At 42.3% G+C, this 17,648-nt stretch overlaps 1 protein-coding gene across 14 annotated transcripts in view; it reads right to left on the bottom strand.

Moving 5' to 3' along the window:
• The window catches only part of Phactr1 (phosphatase and actin regulator 1), a 477,222-nt gene that overhangs the window by 204,838 nt on the left and 254,736 nt on the right, over positions 1-17,648 (bottom strand). The window contains exon 1 of one of the 14 annotated variants that reach the window (XM_039095680.2): positions 12,300-13,062. The exons of 11 other annotated variants lie outside the window; for them this stretch is intronic. In XM_039095680.2, coding sequence (XP_038951608.1) covers positions 12,300-12,405 — 106 coding nt within the window. In that variant the 5' untranslated portion in view covers positions 12,406-13,062. Of the gene's footprint in view, positions 1-1,211; positions 1,360-12,299; positions 13,063-17,648 lie in introns of those variants that run through there. 2 more of the 14 variants (XM_039095685.2, XM_039095684.2) reach the window with 2 other exon arrangements.

A 17,648-nucleotide genomic window follows, 5' to 3' on the forward strand; every position in this document is an offset into this window, starting at 1 on the left:
TATAAATACTCATCATCACTTAGTGCTAAGACTTTATGCAAATTAGCATCTCAGAACTGTATTTTTGTTAACTTCAATTGGATTAATGGCATTTATTATGCCAATTATATGTATCATTAGGTTAGCATGCAAACCTATTTAATAAATGATCAATAAATATTGTCTGGCTTCACAGTTTAGTTATTGATTGCTTAGGCCTGCTGCTCTATCTATAGAATCTTGGATTTTCATGGGAGCTGCTCTGTCTTGGCTGGAGGGCATCAGAAAACACAGTTAATGACCATGAAATGGAGCCCTTCCATTCTGCTGAGAATCAGTGCAAGTAACTGAATGGCAGTCTCACCTGAGACTCCTTCACAAGTTGCTCAAGGGGAATTTTGCTAGAATTTGGGCTTACAATCTGTCCACCATCTTCTCCTATTTCCTTGCAATATGGCATTCTAATTGATATAGCATCTTGGCAGTTTCTTTCCAGGTTTTCTTAATGAGAATTATTGTGACTAAATTAGTTCCAACTGAACTTGTAAAGTCCCTTCTCTCTGCAAAACTTTACTATTGACTAGTTAATTTATCTCTGTGGTGCTTGGGTGGTAACCAGGGTTGTGTGCATGCTAGGTAGGTGCTGCGTCACTAGGCTGCACTCCCATCTCTTCTTTCCAGGATGTCTGAGCACTGATAAGGCACTGGGTCTTGTAGAACAAGCAGGAGCACTGCAAGAACAGGTTGAACATCACAACTGTTGTCCCCATACCTGTCCTTTCTGGATCTTTTGAGGGAAGTACAGTTGGCCTTCTATATCTACATAAGGAGTGAACTAACTTTGAAAGTACTCAAGAGGAGTTTGGCTTTTACTAAACATGTACACACTTTTCTTGCCATCATTCCATAAGCTGTTATACTCCATTCAATATAATAACTGTTTATACACCAATGACATCAAATCCTATATAATAAACCATCTAGAGATGATTTTTATTATCTAAGAACTGTGTACAGGCTTTTTTCAAATACTATGCCTTTTACATAAGGGACTTGAACATGCAATTTTTTGATACTTGTAGAGAATATGGTTATAATGTTACAATTTGTCAAGCATATATCAGACAATCCAATACATGGGACTATTGACCATTCTGAGGAATTGTCCTAAAATAAAATCACAGAAGAATCAACACTGTCTCATCTTCGGGAGTGGAACTGAGAGAACATACCCAGAATCTACGTGCTGAAAGATGGAGAGTGTTGGCTTTGTAGCAGAATGATCTTCAAGAGCATTATTCAAACAAAGCCAAGGTCCTCAATCCAAGTTCCAATTTCAATACACCATCAGTATCTGGAGGCATCCTTGACTTCCCAAGACTTACATTCAGAAAAAAAGAAAAGAAAACTCATTGATCTAGACTTATGCCTGAGAATGTGGAAGCAATATGCAAATTCTAGGACGGAAATTGTCTATTGAAACTTCATCCACCCCAGGAGCTATTGTCTGAATGGCAGAGTACCTCTCTCCAACACAGCCTCCATGAGGAATAGCAATCTGGCTTGGCCTGACATCCTTCTTATTCTCCTTGCCAGTGGAGACAGTGAGGTCCAGCTGGGCTAATGACATACACAGCTGTCTTTCCTGATGAGGTTTCTACTTTATCCACTCGAAGAGTCTTCGTCTGGTACAGAGCTCAGCAGGGAACAGGTGATTGCTCAATGGGAAGGTGTCTCTGGAGCTCATCAAAGAGCCATGTTGGCTACTGGGAAACTGCTATGGAAAGTCAGGCTCTGTCTCTGAAATGCAAGACCTGTGCTATACAATCTCACTAAGCCACAGTTCCTAACTTTGACCCTACTGCTCAGTGAGATGTACTAACTTCTGTATGGACGTGCCTATGGTATACAAGAGAGTCAACAGATAGCTCACACGGACCATAAAAGTAGTGGTTGGCCGTTGTTAAACACTTGGGTAGTTATGATGATGTTGGAGCCTCCTTATGATAAACCAACAGGAGAGATGGTTTATGTTTGAAAAATACAAAAGGAACTGTTAAATAAGACAGAACCTCATTAAAAATTTTTTTGTCAAGAACCCACTTGACAAAAATTCAGATTCCTCTAGGGTCAGCTCTTAATGAAATCAAAGTCTATACTTAAGGTTTCACTTAGTGCTCCAAACTACGTTCTGCTCATTGACTATGTCATTTTAAATTAGCTGATAATATAGGAGTATGAGGCCAAACTCTGACCACTCAGAGTGAGCCAAAGGGGTCCTGTTTATTGTTAGAGATAAAAATAGAGTGGGGACTCCCACTGGGTATACATGCCTGTTTGATTCCTATGGGACTACATACCCTTCTGCAGAAATAAAACATTTTGACTTTCCAAAATAAGTTAGATTGTATAATAATTTTCTTCAGACCCCAGACCCATTTCACACAGCACATCACCCTCTCTTTACCAAAGAACAAATTGACAATGGCCCACAGAATTTCTTTTCCCCTTCCTTTATAGTGAACACAAGATTGATTTTTGCCCATTCAAAGATGGTTTCTTAACCTCCTATCACTACAGGTGTGGCCTGCACTGATCAACCTTTGATCAATGAGATCTAAGCCAGTTTTGATTGTCTCCAGATAAGTCTAAAGGGAAGAGACTAGACAGTCCATCAGTCTCCTTTTCTCTTAAGGTTCCTACAGCAGAGATTCAATCAATGGCTGGCACATGGCAGCCATTGGGAAGAACAGGTATAATTTTAAAGTTATGAAGAAAGTGATCAAGTAACATCTTGTGGGCCATTATATCTAGCAGCTTTGAATGACTGCCTATGCACTTCTTTTATAAGAAGTGATATATACCTGTTTAACTTGTAATATCTCTATATTATTTTACTTTTGTGTACTGGACTTAATCCCAGTGCAAGAAAGTTACTTGCTTTGGTATATATGGAGTGTTGACGTGTTCAAATCTTTCTCTCCTTTTCTCTGGCAGAATCTCAGGAACTTTTGTAAGCTGTTTCTCAGCCTGTAATGAATCTAAATCCCTTCATAACTTTCATTCCAACATTTGAATATTCATTTAAAGGAAGCTGATCTTAAGGTGGAACATACGCGCGCACACACACACACACACACACACACACACACACACACACACACAATTATACCCCTCTGACCTCGAACAACATTTCTCCTTCTCTGTGTACTTGATTTAAATCATAGCCCTTGACTCTCCCAGGGCTAACTCTTCCTCAGCTACTTTATTCATTCCCGTGGCTTTAATTAATAAGGAGAACCTGGCTATTTCTAAATTCATACTTCTAGCTTAGAAGGCTCTCTGATACAGTGCTAACTGTCTGACTCCAGTCAAGTTACTGTTCTGGTCTTTATCACATCTATAAAATGGAGATGACAACAGCATAGGGGAGAATAGGAGAGTGTTGCATATGAATAAAGGCTTCCAAGACTGATATGTAAACCGAGTGCCTAAAGTGAGTGATTTTTGGTTGTAATCATTTTAATTTTTTTTTTCATTTTGTCAATGCCTACTGCCTAACTGTTCTGAGAGAAGTTCTTTGGCTTTTTTCCAATGCCAGTTTTCCCTATACTTCCAATCAGATTCAATATTTTTACCCATACTTCTCAGAAATGATTCTTAATTGCTAACTCTGTGCAGCCTTCCTCTGGTAGACCAGTTGCCTGTATCACAACTACTTTGTCTATTATGCTGCTTGTTCCCAAGTGTTTGCACAGTAGCTATCATGATATCATGGGCTTGGATTGAGGACTCACTGATTTCTCTTTGCTCTTATGAGAGAATCTAGGGTCTTCAAATCTGCATGGAGAAGAAGTTTACACATCTGTGGAAACTGACAAACCTGGTCCTGGAGTGACCGGTTTATTTAAAACTGGGAATAATATGTGTTACTTATAGGTTTGTGTATTACACAAGCTTACCTCTGGCCGGGGTTAAGAGCCTAATGATTATTATAAATTTATAATAAAATGCACATAGATTCATATGTTAAGCATAATAAATCTTGCATTAGTATTCAACAAGCTATAACTGGAGAGTTTCTTTAAACTCTAAAATACAGTTGTAGGAATAACTTTAGCAGGAAGTTAAAAATGCACTAAAATGGTATGGTGGATTCAAAAAACAAATCTAAGCTTCAATTGGATGCTAAATCTATTTTCATCCCTTAGCATTTAATTTACATGAAAATGACACTCTAATAAAGAATGGGAATATAGTATTTATAGACAAATGACAGCATCAGAACACGCTGGCTCCTCAAATAAGACAAATCTATAATTGGTTTTTATTTTGGGAAAATAAAATAATTTGGGTTTTAATTTTATAGCTAAATTAACCATAAAGGCCAAGAATAATTCAAGCATATTCCCAACTGTGTACTGAGGCAACCTGAGGAATTTATTTAAATGGAAATGGCTCGAGATCTGGAGGAGAGACAGAAGAAAACTGGGTGCCAGGAAGCCAGTATTTTCACAGTTCTTATAACTGCCTTTGATATTTGTTGAACAATCCCTCAGGAAACATTGGAAGCTATTAATTGCTTGATCCACTTCTTCCCTTTTTGTTTTTTGTTTTTGTTTTGTTTTGTTTTTTTTTTTTTGGTTCTTTTAGTCTGACCAGTAGATTCATATTCTCCCCCATAAATACATACTGACATTTATGCTGGCTCTATTGCAAATATCATCATTCCCTCTGACTGTTATAAAAAGTTAGGGGACTTACAGAATTCTGCTGATTTGAGAAAACAGTCAACTCGGGAGGGCAAGCCAGACTAAAGATTCCCTTTTGACTAATGGAGAAGTCTTCACAGTTAGAATACGCCAGTTTGACAAACACATTTTCTATGTAAGTCACAGAAAAGACCTCGACCTCAAACCAGAAGCTGCAGTCATTCAGCCACACCCACTGGGGAGAGGCTCTCAGCTCACCAGGCAGAAGATAACTGACCTTTTAAGATAAATTACATCATGACAGGAAGTGGTTGGAGGAGAAGATCTGTATTAAATACTTTAGCAAGAATTGGGTTGTCCAACGCATCAGCACCTGCCTTGTACGAGCTCAACTCAAACTGTATGTGGTGGGAGAGAATAGGAATCTACTGTTCAGAGAGATCTATAGAAACCAATTTTCAGACGCTTTTGAAAATAAGATGTAAGGATTTTAGAAGAACTATTTCTTGGGGTCATTTTTTTCCTCTATTATATTTGGTATAAACTGTAGAGCATTTTATTAAAAACCATAAACTGTCTCTTTGTTTAGAGCACTCTGGGGGAAATGGGAGGATGGCCCTCCAGCCATCCTCAGAGCCGTAGCTCTTCTCCAGTATCCTGGCACCATATAGGATGCAGTCATTTCAGTGTCATCAGGTTTCCAGATTCCGACAGACTGAACCAACTGTTCCCAGGCTAGCCGAGAAGGATAAACAGCTAGAAATAAAAGCATTGTATGACCGTTGTAAACATAATTGCCAGTGCCTGCTACATTCAGCTTTCTGTCAAAGGGCCCACTACTTTAATGGGGCCTCCTCACAGATGGCTGATTAGGGGAGATTTGTCCATAAAATTGGTGATTAGACCTTGCCTCATTCTCTTGATAACATTAGCTAGGATACATCAAGGATATGCACTTACTACTCAGTGAACGCAAAATGGAAAACAGAGTTCGAGCTGTGGTGTAGTTGGACTGGAAAGAAATACAAGGGGTAGAGAGTGAGATCAGAATACTCTTTACTTCTCCCAGCCAGGGCCCTGCCAAAAAGTCATGGTGCGGAGGGTATGGCCACTGCACATTTCGCGGTTAAGAACTGGCAGGTAATTTTGTGTTCTTAATATGTAGGAGTCTTGCTGGGGGAAGATACTAAATTATAAAGAGTGAAAGAGTGCTGCTGGTTCTTTCTGTGTGGCCCTTATGTAGCAATTCTGTATTTATCCTCCTGTGTAGAAACTGTAGCCAGTGCCTTTGTTGAGACAAGCTGGGATGGGCTGCTTTTCTTTTTCTCTAAGTGGCTGCACCATAAGATTGAAGGGGCAGGAAATCTGGACAGCAGGTCGGTTCATTTTATAACACTCAGGAATATATGTGATGCTGATTTCTGAATGCCAGACCAACAGGCTGCCACACAGCTGTGCCACCAGCTTTAAAGTGACGGTTTTGTCTTAGTGTTTGAAACAAGGTCTCACTATGTAGCACAGGTTGGTCTTGAACTCTCAAACCTCCTGCCTCAGCTTCTCCTTGCAGGTGCTAGCATTATAGAAGGGGGCCACCACATCCAACTGTTTTAACTACAGATGTTGACCAGAAGTCCAAAACAACAATGAAAACAGTAACAGCAAAATTTGAACTTATCTTCAGAAGTTTGAGACAACACCCAGTTTAGAGCATGGTGTTCATAAGCAAAGATATCCCAGGTACCTGGAACAGGTGAAAAGCGTCATCAGGAACATACGACTGTGAACGTGGCCGCAATGGGGTTTATTCCACTGCCCTGCAGTGGCTTCACAAGGATAGAGGGCTGACAAACAAGGAATGGCTTTGTCCTATGTTTTTCAGTTTGTCCCAGGCAAACAGGGGCAGGCAACAGCGCCAGGTCACGCCATACACATGTGTGTATATCTATACTCCATGAACTCCACAGACACGGGAGGAGAATATGGAAAACTCAAAAATAAACATATTTTTAGAAATGCTCAGATTTAAAATACAATGGGCCACAATAAAATCTCAAAGTATCCATGCTCAGCGCAAGATCTCTTTCTTTAATGAATGCTGAATAGGAATAGACTCAGAAAATAATCTGTCAGAATTTATCCCACAGCTATACAGTATCAGGAAAGTATAACCATGACTATTTTACTGCGGTAAATAAGACTATTTTTGAATTGCTTCCTGGTAGTGAAATTGTGACATTTTATTAGACTAACAAATTCTGTAATGCTCCTGGATACTGACATGGAAATGTACATGCATCGCCTAACGTAAGTATCTCCATGAACTGATGTGAATGCTAACCTTTCACCTTTCCCTGCAGCCTGGCTTGCTTTATAGAGGAGAAATAGTCGCACTTCTAGGCAGTGTCCGGTCAAAGAGCAAGTAAGGACAAACCTTGATTTCATTTGTCATTGTTGGCAAAAGCAATTTTTACAAAGTGGTCATTTCGGATCCCTGCTTCAAGGTCGTGAGTACTACTCTTATTTTAGTAGATGAAAGGTTCCCTAAAGATAGCAAGCATACTTCAGACCTGAAAGGCATCTGTGTAGAGATAGGACTCATTCAAACATGCAAACCTCTTCCTGTCCACATCACATCTGACACATTACTCACACAATTGATGCTTGTATGATATGTCACTGCACCATAAAGGATTAATCTTTTTACCACTGATATGGGGCAAATCATATTAATTACAATATATTCTGGGGATGGAGAGATGGCTCAGTGGTGGCTAAGAGAGCATATTACTATCAAAGAGGACCCAAGTTTGTTTCCCAGCATCCACACAGGGCAACTGTAACCACTTATAGTAACTCTGGATTTGATGCCTTCACCCCTACACATGCCCATGTCTGTCTGTCTGTCTGTCTGTCTGTCTGTCTGTCTCTCTCTCTCTCTCTCTCACACACACACACACACAAATAAAAATACACATTTAAATCTATATTGCTCTGCCTAAAAACTTAAATGCAATTAATTTCAAGAGATTACAGCAGTGTTTGGTTAGAATTACAGCCGCAATGATTAACTATGGTGAAAAGTATCAATTATTTACCTGGACAATCTACATAAAGATACAGAGTGAATAAATGATACAATAAAGTGTTCACATTTTAAGATCTACCTATGACAGATACTATTTAGCCAGGAACACCAGATTTAAAAATTAAAACATTATATCTATATCCATAGATATATCTATAGATATTGATATATAACAACAATCAGGTCCTCCAGGTTTAGGCACACCCCTTAGGCTAATGATTGGCATATATGAAAATTAGACTCTGCTGTGGATCAGAGATGTATAGAGATAAGTTATCAATTGTTCATTGCAGACAGTCTTAAATCATTTGTCTGTACCAATGATTTGCGATTTGGGGATGGGTTTGTCCCCCATCAGACATTAAGCAATGCCTAAGAATATTGCCTATTAGCTTGGCTGAGGTGAGGGTTTGCTCCTGGCAATCTAGGGCGAGGGGAGAAAGCGGATGTTTATCCCATAGTGCACAAGGGTATCCTCAACAGGGAAGACTGACTCACTCAACTGTCCTCAGTAAAGCTGTGGCTATCCTGCTCTCTCTATCTGAGAATGCACCCAGCTAGAAGCTGGAGGCTATGTGTACAGAAGGTCCTCCGTTGCCTCTGAGTTGCTCACTGACTCAACTCAGGAAGGACTGTTCGAAGTGAGCCTCCTCAGTCTGTAGGACGGACTGTGTGTGCTCTTCACCCCAGCAGACAGCTGTTTTGCATGTGTGATTTATCTTTCTTGGTTCAGCTACAACATAAATAGATCGTTTGGAAAGCAAGCGCTTTGACGGGTTTTAATGTTCCTAGTTTATGAGCGATGGATTCCACTTCAGGGAATCCCTAATTAACAGAGCCAAGTGGTTAATTGATTCCACATGTGAAAAACTGGGCTATTTATGCACACATAATGCTAAAATCTCCCCCATCAGAATTCCTATTTAATTGAAATCCCACACGATTTCCAAGGCATTAGTTCATTCTTTCCCACATTCTTCATCTCGTAATTCTTCACGCTTCCTCCCTCCACCCATTAGCTACATCAGCACAGCATGTTGGGCTGCATGCCAGGTCCTGTGCCTGGGGATTTTATGCTCACAAGCTGGTAGAAACCACCAACATATACATTATCCTTCAAACTCAAGAAATCGGGAGATACGGACAGGCGAGCACAAACGAGTATTGGATGAAAGCACTCGCAAGTGACGGTTCCATGTCAATTCGCTAACGCAGTGAAAAGCAGGCAATACAAAGACCGTGAAGAGAGAAAACATTTAAAATAATATACACTGTTTCCTGAGCACTTATTAGATGATTGGGTCTGTGCTGGTTCCTGGCTATTATAATCTCATTTAATCTTAACCCTAACCCAATATGCAGATGCCAGCAGACTCATCCCATTAGAGACGTGGAAACTGAATCACAATCTAATGAAGGTCACATAGCTTCAAGTGACATATCTGGGATCTCTGCCTGGATTATCATACCTTGGAGAACAGTTGGGCTGGACAACCTATGATTCCCCTTTCAAACCTGGTGTGTGTGCTGTTCTTTGTAAATAAAGTTTTATTGGCATGTAGCCATATCCATTTGTTTATATTGCTTATGGCTGAATTTGGCGTATGGGTCAGAGACCATACAGTGAAGGTGTAGAACTTTTACTATCTTCTGGTCTCTAAAGAGAAGGCTTTTTAGCACCTGACTAAACTCTTCAATTATAAATAACATCAACTCGATGTTGTGCTCTTAAACAGCTTCGATTCCAGTCACTATGGTGAGCAGGGCCATTCCCTGTTGGTATCTATCTTGAGGAAGGACTGTTTTACAAAAGTTCAAATGGAATCATTTTTAATGGATATACAAAAATATAGAAGTTGTACAGTAACAAGCCATTGTGTAATATATCCATCCCAATGTTTACATTATTTTAATATTATCTCCATTTCTTCATAGTGGAAATTCCTTCCTACTGACTCCCCAAAACCAGTGCACTGCCAATCTACATGATCCCCACACTACCGACTAGCTCACTAGAATGCCCCACTTCTACCTGGCGGGAGAGCTCCCCACCCAGTGATCACCCTTCTTCCTCCCCAGCCCGTGGGAAGCAATTTCTCTTCTCTTTTTAGTTGAACAAAGGCAACAATTGACAAATGAACTTAGGAAATCTGATTTCTTCGCTATGAGAATAAATTAAACAAATGAAATCAAAGATCCGTCTCCTTATGACAAGTTGTATGCCAGATTTTATTTTGCTTTTATTTTAATGGAGAAAACATGGAGTGTGAGATCTCTCAGTGGGTAAAGGTGTTTGCCATTCAAGCTGGACAACCGAGCTCATCCTGATCCCAGAGTGTAAGGAGAGAACTGACACTTGAAAGCTGTCCTCTGACCTCCATGGGGACGCTTTGGCAATTGTGTGCCTCTATTCACATGAGCACCACACACAACAACAATGGCGACGATGACGAGAGTCATAATCTAATTTTCAAATCAACGAACATGGTTATACCCCACCCCCACCCCCACCCCCCAAGGAAGGCACAGGTAAACAGGTGACTCTCTATGCCCTCAGCTCACAGTCCTGTAAGACCTCAGGCAGGGGAGATAACCAAGGTCTCTAATAGGAAGGAATGTCGAAAACCATTTCATTTGAAAAGAAAAACGTCTTCCCTATACTGAATTAAACAGCTGAATCATGTCCGGTTGGCCCAGAGAGTTAAATTTATTATTCATGGAACATGAGAATAGAGCCTAGGGATTCATAAACTCAGACCCTTCAACTCAGATGAGAAAAACCAAGAGACTCTTGCTGTCTCCAGATGACCGAAGAAAAAGTTGTTGATGATGTTAGCAGATTGCTCAAGAAATGTGGGCCGAGGTCTGAAGAGCTAGAGACCCCCAGGCTAGTGGGGGCTCTGAACTTCGGTTTCCACATGTAGAAAGCTGAGGTGCCTACTCAGGGGCTTGTGAATAAAGGGTGAAGAATAGCAGGGTGTGCTGCCTCAGAGGAGGAGGATATGAGCGTCGGCTATTAAACAATTAGAAATGTCATGGCAGCCTGGGGGTAGAGTTCAGAGGTGCCTAGCATGCCTAGTATGGCCACCGTCCTGGTCCTACATTTATCACCATACTATTTTTTAAGGGAGCTACAGAAGAGAACGAGAACCCCTAGATGTGATGTGAGGCCAGAGGCACACTGTTCTGTAAGAACAATTCCTATAAACTGGGGTCCAACCTGCTTCCTGGTCATGTTTACAAGTTTTTTTCCTGGGTGGGTGGTAGGAGTTAGCACTCACCTCCTCTCTAAGCTTTCATTTCTGTCCCTCTGTTTACCTGTTTGCTTGAGCCTACGTCTCACTTTGGGACACAGGCTGGCCTAGAACTTACTACATAGCTCAGGCTAACACTGAACCTACCATCCTCCCACTGCTGAATCCATCCCACTGAATGCTGATGACAGGTGTGTGTCGCTGTCCCAGTTTGCTTCCTATTGCTGTTAAACACCACGACTTGGAGGGAAAGGGGATTATTAGATTTGCATGCCCGTTATCTAGGGAAACCAGAGCTGGAACTCAAACAGGAACCTGGAGGCAGACACTGATGCCGAGCCATGGAGGAGTGCTGTTTCCTGGCTTGCTCTCCATGGCTTGCTCAGCCTGACTTCTTATACTGAACAGGGGTAGCATTGCCCACAGTGATCTGGGCCCTCCCATATCAGCCAGGAATCAAGAAACTGTTCCAAAGGTCCATCTATGAGTCAATCTGATAGAAACATTCCCTTAACTGAGGGCTCCCTCTTCCTGGGTGACACTGGCTTTTTGTCAGGCAGACAAAAAAAATGCTCATTTCCAAGGCTTTGCCTCTACTTCCTTCCTCTGACCTAGCCATGAGTGCCTTTGCTAAGCTCCACTGATCTCTCTCACCACAGTTTCTCTAGCTTCACGCTGCTCCATCTACCTCCAGCCATCCCTGTCCCTCTGCACAGCAACATGAATATAACCCATCTTACCCTCTCCCTCAAGAACTGCTGCTGTTTTCTGTAGTAAACCCCCTTAAGGCCAGATGTGTCTGTATCTGACTTGCCTTTTAGCTGCCTGACGTGACTTCTGGTTCATCTGGCTTAAATACTGTCTTGTAGTATAAAGATCTACTTTGGAACAGCAACCCCACTTACTATTTAAGAAACTGAGGCATATCGCTTAATTCCTCCAAACCTTGTTTTGTTTTCTACCACGATGAGGGAAAAGAGTGTCTCTTTCCTATCCAGGGCAAGTCAGAGATAATTCCGATAATTGGCAGTGGGGTAGCAGAGGCCAGTGGGTAAGAGAGGTTGTCTGTAATCCAAAACACCAGGGGAGTGACTCTCTACCCTCTCTTTACCTGTATCGTAGTATTTACCAGCTAAGGAGCCCTTTCCTCCTCTGTTCAAACCAGTCAGTCCTCTTGCACAAAAAAGCCTCCCTGTGAGACTAAACCCACGCTGATTCCTTGCTTTGGTGAGCTCTCCTGGCACAGCCAACCTAGTCTGTAGTTCTCACCTTGAGGTAATGGTATCATCCCAAGGACAAGGGGCAGTGTCTGAAGACAGCTTTGTCTGTTCCAGTGGTGGTGATGCAGAAGGAGGAGGATGGCCATGACATCCATGTGTCTGAGGCTAGGATACTGCCAGGCACCTCCAAAGAACAAAGAATTTACTGGAGTAAAATTCTTGAGATACCCTGATCTAAGCTGTTCCAGGAACTGAGGTCATAAGGTTGCCAAGGCCCCAGCCTGGCACAGAATGGAAACATAGAGTTTGCCTACGGAGAAGATGAAGCCCCTCCCTTGTGGACTGAATGAAGCAAGCTTACAATCAATTCAACAATTTGATTAGTATCCACAAGTCTGCTAACGAGAGGTCACTGAATAAATATGTCCAGGCACTTCTTGGCTATGATGATACAGTTTGTGCTCAGTGCTTGCCAGAACCCACATGTTAGCTGCTCTGTCTCTCATGGTGGCGACACAGCCCATCAACGCTGTGTCATACTTGCTAGGAGAGGAATCTGGAGTAACACATTAACTTTCCTATGGGGCGTTAGTTACCTATCATATCTGCCAAAGATTCCCAACCAACCAACTAAACAAAAATGCCTGCTCTAATGTGTACCAATAGTCCAGGCTACCCCACAGGCTATGACTGAGGGAAGAGATTTGCCAGAACCTAAGTTCAGCAGGGTTTTGAGAGTGGAGTAGAATGTGACATGGTGACGGTCTGCCTCAAAACAGAAAGCAAACAAGTGATAAACTCCACCAACCAACACAAAAACTATATTTTAAATAGTTCCGGGTACAATATATACATCTGTAGCCCCAGTGTTGGGCAGGCTGAGGCAGGTGGATCTCAGTTTGGGGGCTGGAGATAGAGCTCAGTCAGTAAAGCGCTGCCATGCAAGAGTAAGAACCCCCGAGTTCAATCTCTAGAATCCATGTAAAACTCCAGGTGAGCATCTGCCTGTAATCCCAGTGATGGGGGTGGCACCGGACTGGAGGAGGACAGCAAGGTCCCCGGGGCTCACCTGCGGGCCACTTTAGTCAAACTAATGAGCTTCTGATTCCTCAAGAGTGGCTGTGGTGTAGGGATGTGGATCAGGGAGCAGTTAAGGCAGGATTTGTGTGTGTGTGTTGTGTGTGTGTGTGTGTCTGTGTGTGTGTGTGTGTGTGTATGATCAAAATGTATTGCATGCAAGAATGAGTAGAATTGCTGAAAAATTAAAAATAAGGTGAAGGGTGATCTCAGAAGACCCCTTGCTACCACATAAATGAGTGTGCACACTCATGCACACACACACACACACACACACACACACACACACACACACACACACACACAGGACTACCATCTACCCAAGACCAAAAGCCAATCAATCAAATAAACAAAAGGAAGAACAGAATAGGATAAATTTGGGGAAAGCAGCACACACACTCATAACCTTGGGAGACTCATGAAGCTCACAGACAGAGCAGAGCTGCAGGTTAAAACTATCCATCTAACACAGCTAGCTCAGTTCCCCTTACTAGTTTGGTCTTGAACATGCCACGTCTATTTCCTTCCCACGAAGCAAGCTTCAGGAGAACACATCTTGAACAACATTTCATTGAAGTCAGAAGATGTCAACATTGAAGTACAGATTTATGGTTTGATATTTTTTACACTGTAGTTAGAGAGGTTTAGGGGACACTAAACAGTGACTTGGAACACTCCCCCAGACCCCTACTTCAGAGCTCTAGGTGGGAAGAGCATTACTAATGCTGGCTCTGTGTCAATGGAACTGGATTTGGACCAGGTCATATTCCCATCAGCAAGGGAGGCATTTGTCATTGCCACCTTAGCAACTGAACAAAGCAGTTTGGTTACAATCAGATACTAAGCAGAAAAGTGTTACTTTCTCATAACTTTAAAACTAACGGAAACTTCTGTGAGAGGAAGAAAATTGTATCTCAACAAATAATGACCCTGGATTTCTGTAAGGAGACATCAGTGCAGAGAGGCATTTGTGTCTTAGATACAAGAGAAGGGACACAATATAGTCCCCCATTAATCCTCAACTGGTCCTTAATCCTCTTCAATGTCCTTTACCTGGAAGTCTCATACCCAGTGACTCATTGTAAAAGTTCTATGCAATCTCTTGGGCTGTCAAGCAATGGCAGAAAAAAAAAAAGCAGAGAATCGTGAACCCTGAAGAAGAACCTATTTCCTTGAGGACCCTAAGTCTAACCACGCTTGATCTTTCTGCAGAGAAAGGGCCATGGGCTAGGCTGTACAACAGCCTCCAGCGACCGCTCTTGAGAAGCGGGCGACAGCCCTTTGACTTGCATAGACTGAACAAGGCTCTACCTGGCACAGGATAAGGAAAATCCTGGTGCTCCAGGAATAGTATGGTATCTGTCCCTCTAGCTGCTCTCTGTGCCTTCACCTTGTGAGTCACACAGCCTGTTCACCACCCCCATCCTTGCACATCACAATGGAGAGGAGAGCCTCAGGAGAAAGGAGAAGCTCGCCCTTATCCTCCTTCTGGATGGAACAAGCCATTGTCATGCTTATAAAATCACAAAACCCCTCTGGGTTTGTGAGTCTGTGAAAGATTCCCAGATGACTGCTTCCTAGATTCTCTGAGGGCTCTGGAAATAAACCTGGTCCTCTTATCCTGCACCCCATTTCACAAAAAGGGGAACAGAAGTTGTGTGTGTGTGTGTGTGTGTGTGTGTGTGTGTGTGTGTGTGTGTGTGTGTGTTGGGGTGGGGGCAGTGTTCCAGGTGTTGTCTGGCAATGCTTCGGGAGCCTAGCTCTGGCTTCCTCATCCCCTGAGGCTGCTAATTCCTTCTCTGTGGTGAACACTGCCAGGAACTGCACTCTTAAGGATTGTCCAAGAAAAATAAGCCCTGCCTGTTTTCTGAACAGTGATGAGAGAAATCCTCTCAGCTGAACCTTGCTGGGATTTAAGACTAGGTATTTTCCAAGTAAATTTTTAGTATTTTATTCACAGCTAATTATGGGAGGGGGGCCAGAATGAACCCTGGCCCCTCTGCCACAGGCTTACATGGTCCATGCTGCTCCTGTAGGGTCCTTTAAGTTTGTTCACACATCCACGGGGGAATTCCAGAGTCCTTAGCAATACCAAGAGGGGAGCAGGCAGAATAGATGCTTGATCTTAACCTTAGTTTAATCTGATGCCCTTTAAAAGACAATGGTTATATTTTGAATAAAAATTGTATTACCATATTGAGTGTATAAGAGGTCTATGACATTTTTGCATGTATACAATGTATATATAATATGTACGCCCAACCTTTCCATATGGCAATGGGACACTGTCATCTGCAAATGAGGTGGGCCATGTCCATAGCTATCCTGGGAAGTGTGAGGCCCAGGGACCACAGGTTGATTATTTCTGTTGATACTTTAGTCATGTTCTTTCCTGATTACCTTTCCCCTCCCTCCTTTCTCACTGGTCCCTTTCTTCTTCCCCAATAGCCCTCGTTCTGCTATTTTTAAATCATTTTTTTAAACAGTATAAGAAATGCTAAGTTTCATTCTGGCATTTCCGTGCTTATTACATTATGCCTTTTTCTCATTAGAGGAGTGTCAAGGTTGTTACAAGAGGAAACAATATTCTTTACACAATCTGAATCAAAAAATACTGTGTTCTCACACATGCATACATAGTTCGATGTAACTCTTTAGCTAATGTATTTATGACATGGTGTGGATTTCCCCCAAAGCAACTTGACCTGGGATATAACACACAGACATTCCCCTGCTCTCCAGAACTCACTCAGCTCAACCTTACACACGTCACAGCTGCTCTGTCAGATAACTTAATATCCCTATGAAATTAAAACCAGGGCTTTGATGTTGCTCATAACAAGGGGCTGTTCATATTCTAGAGGCAAAAACAAAACAACAGAAAAAAAACTCCAACCAGACAACAACAACAACAACAACAACAACAACAAAACCACTGTATAATACATCATTATCTAAGTGGGCTCCAGTGGAGAACAGTCTGAGGAGCCTGTCAGGCAGGCTCCAGCCAGCCAGCTCCTTCCTTCTGGCATACATGTCTTTTAGGATGCCTGTACTTTTCTTCTTCCAGAGAATAGATCTTCTACCGAAAGGTTCTTGTCATTATTTTTTTATTTCTTGCATAAGATACTGCATTTTGAATACTCTCTATTTCATTGTACCTTCCAGCATAACATGAGAAAGAAAACAAGGCTCACAGTTCAGTGCTCGCCAGGTATCCTAAAGCCACCTCTTACAACCCTACCAAGGCAAATCTGATTCTGTGCACAGGTTTAACCTCAAAGACCCTGGGCAAGGTGGGAGAGGTCCAAGGACCTGCCCTTTCTTACTTCTCCCACTGTAAAGGGCTCTTTCGGCTTTGGATAGTTGACTATTTTCTCTGTGTTCAATTTGAGTCTGGGTGGTAGCCAAGGACTTATTAACAGCATATGAATAAACCATACTAAGGCTGGGAGCAAAGTGTAGCATACAGTTTGTTCTAAAGGGGGAATTCAGGAGGGCTTTGGGCAGTCAAAACGATTCACTGTGTGCTTATCTCAAAACAAGATGCTCCTGCCTTGTGGCGGGTTTCGTTTACAGTGGCTGGCTTTGTTTACAGTGGCTGGCGAGGAGACTCCTCTCTCCCTGAGTGCTGAAATTTGCAGAGCTTGCTTCTTAAAGGTGTGGCAGGTCCTTGGTGCTCCTCTCGCCAGCACATGCTCTATGGTCCATTCTTTTACCATGCTGAGGAGCTCCACTACCAGATGATGAGATTCCCAATGTGAATTGAGTGCCATTACAGACTCTGGCATCTGTCCATCAAACCAACACTGCCACAAACCCACTGCCAGGCTTAAGTTCCTCAAAAGGAGCCCAGCTCTCACTTGCCTAGAAGGCTGGCTGCTAGCTATGCAGTAGACTCTATGAGTAGTGAGCTCACCCTTTAGACCCAGAGGTCTAGCCGCCGTGAGCGTCTTAATAATTCCAATCAGCAATTAGCATTACATTCTGGTAGGCTGAGGTTTCCTTTTTGGCTTTGTTTGTGATATTTGGTTTTCATTTTAACAATTTCCATCTCCAGAAGAATTCTATTTATTTTATACCCATCCCCCTTCCTCTTTCTCCTTTTGCCAGCACTAGGGATTGAATCTGGGGTCTCATGCTTGTATCTACCACTAGGCAGCAGCCACAGCCAATCCATCTGGCCATGCCTTCTCCATCTACATCTCTCTGTTCATGTTCCTGTAACATTGCTGCTATGCCAAGTGTGTTTCATCCAGAGAAGCCTGGTGCTAGGACTCAGGAGAAAACCACCATTGCACTCGGAATGATACCACTACTG

Source organism: Rattus norvegicus, chromosome 17 (genome assembly GCF_036323735.1).
Source record: "Rattus norvegicus strain BN/NHsdMcwi chromosome 17, GRCr8, whole genome shotgun sequence".
In the NCBI taxonomy this organism is placed as follows: Eukaryota; Metazoa; Chordata; class Mammalia; order Rodentia; family Muridae; genus Rattus; species Rattus norvegicus.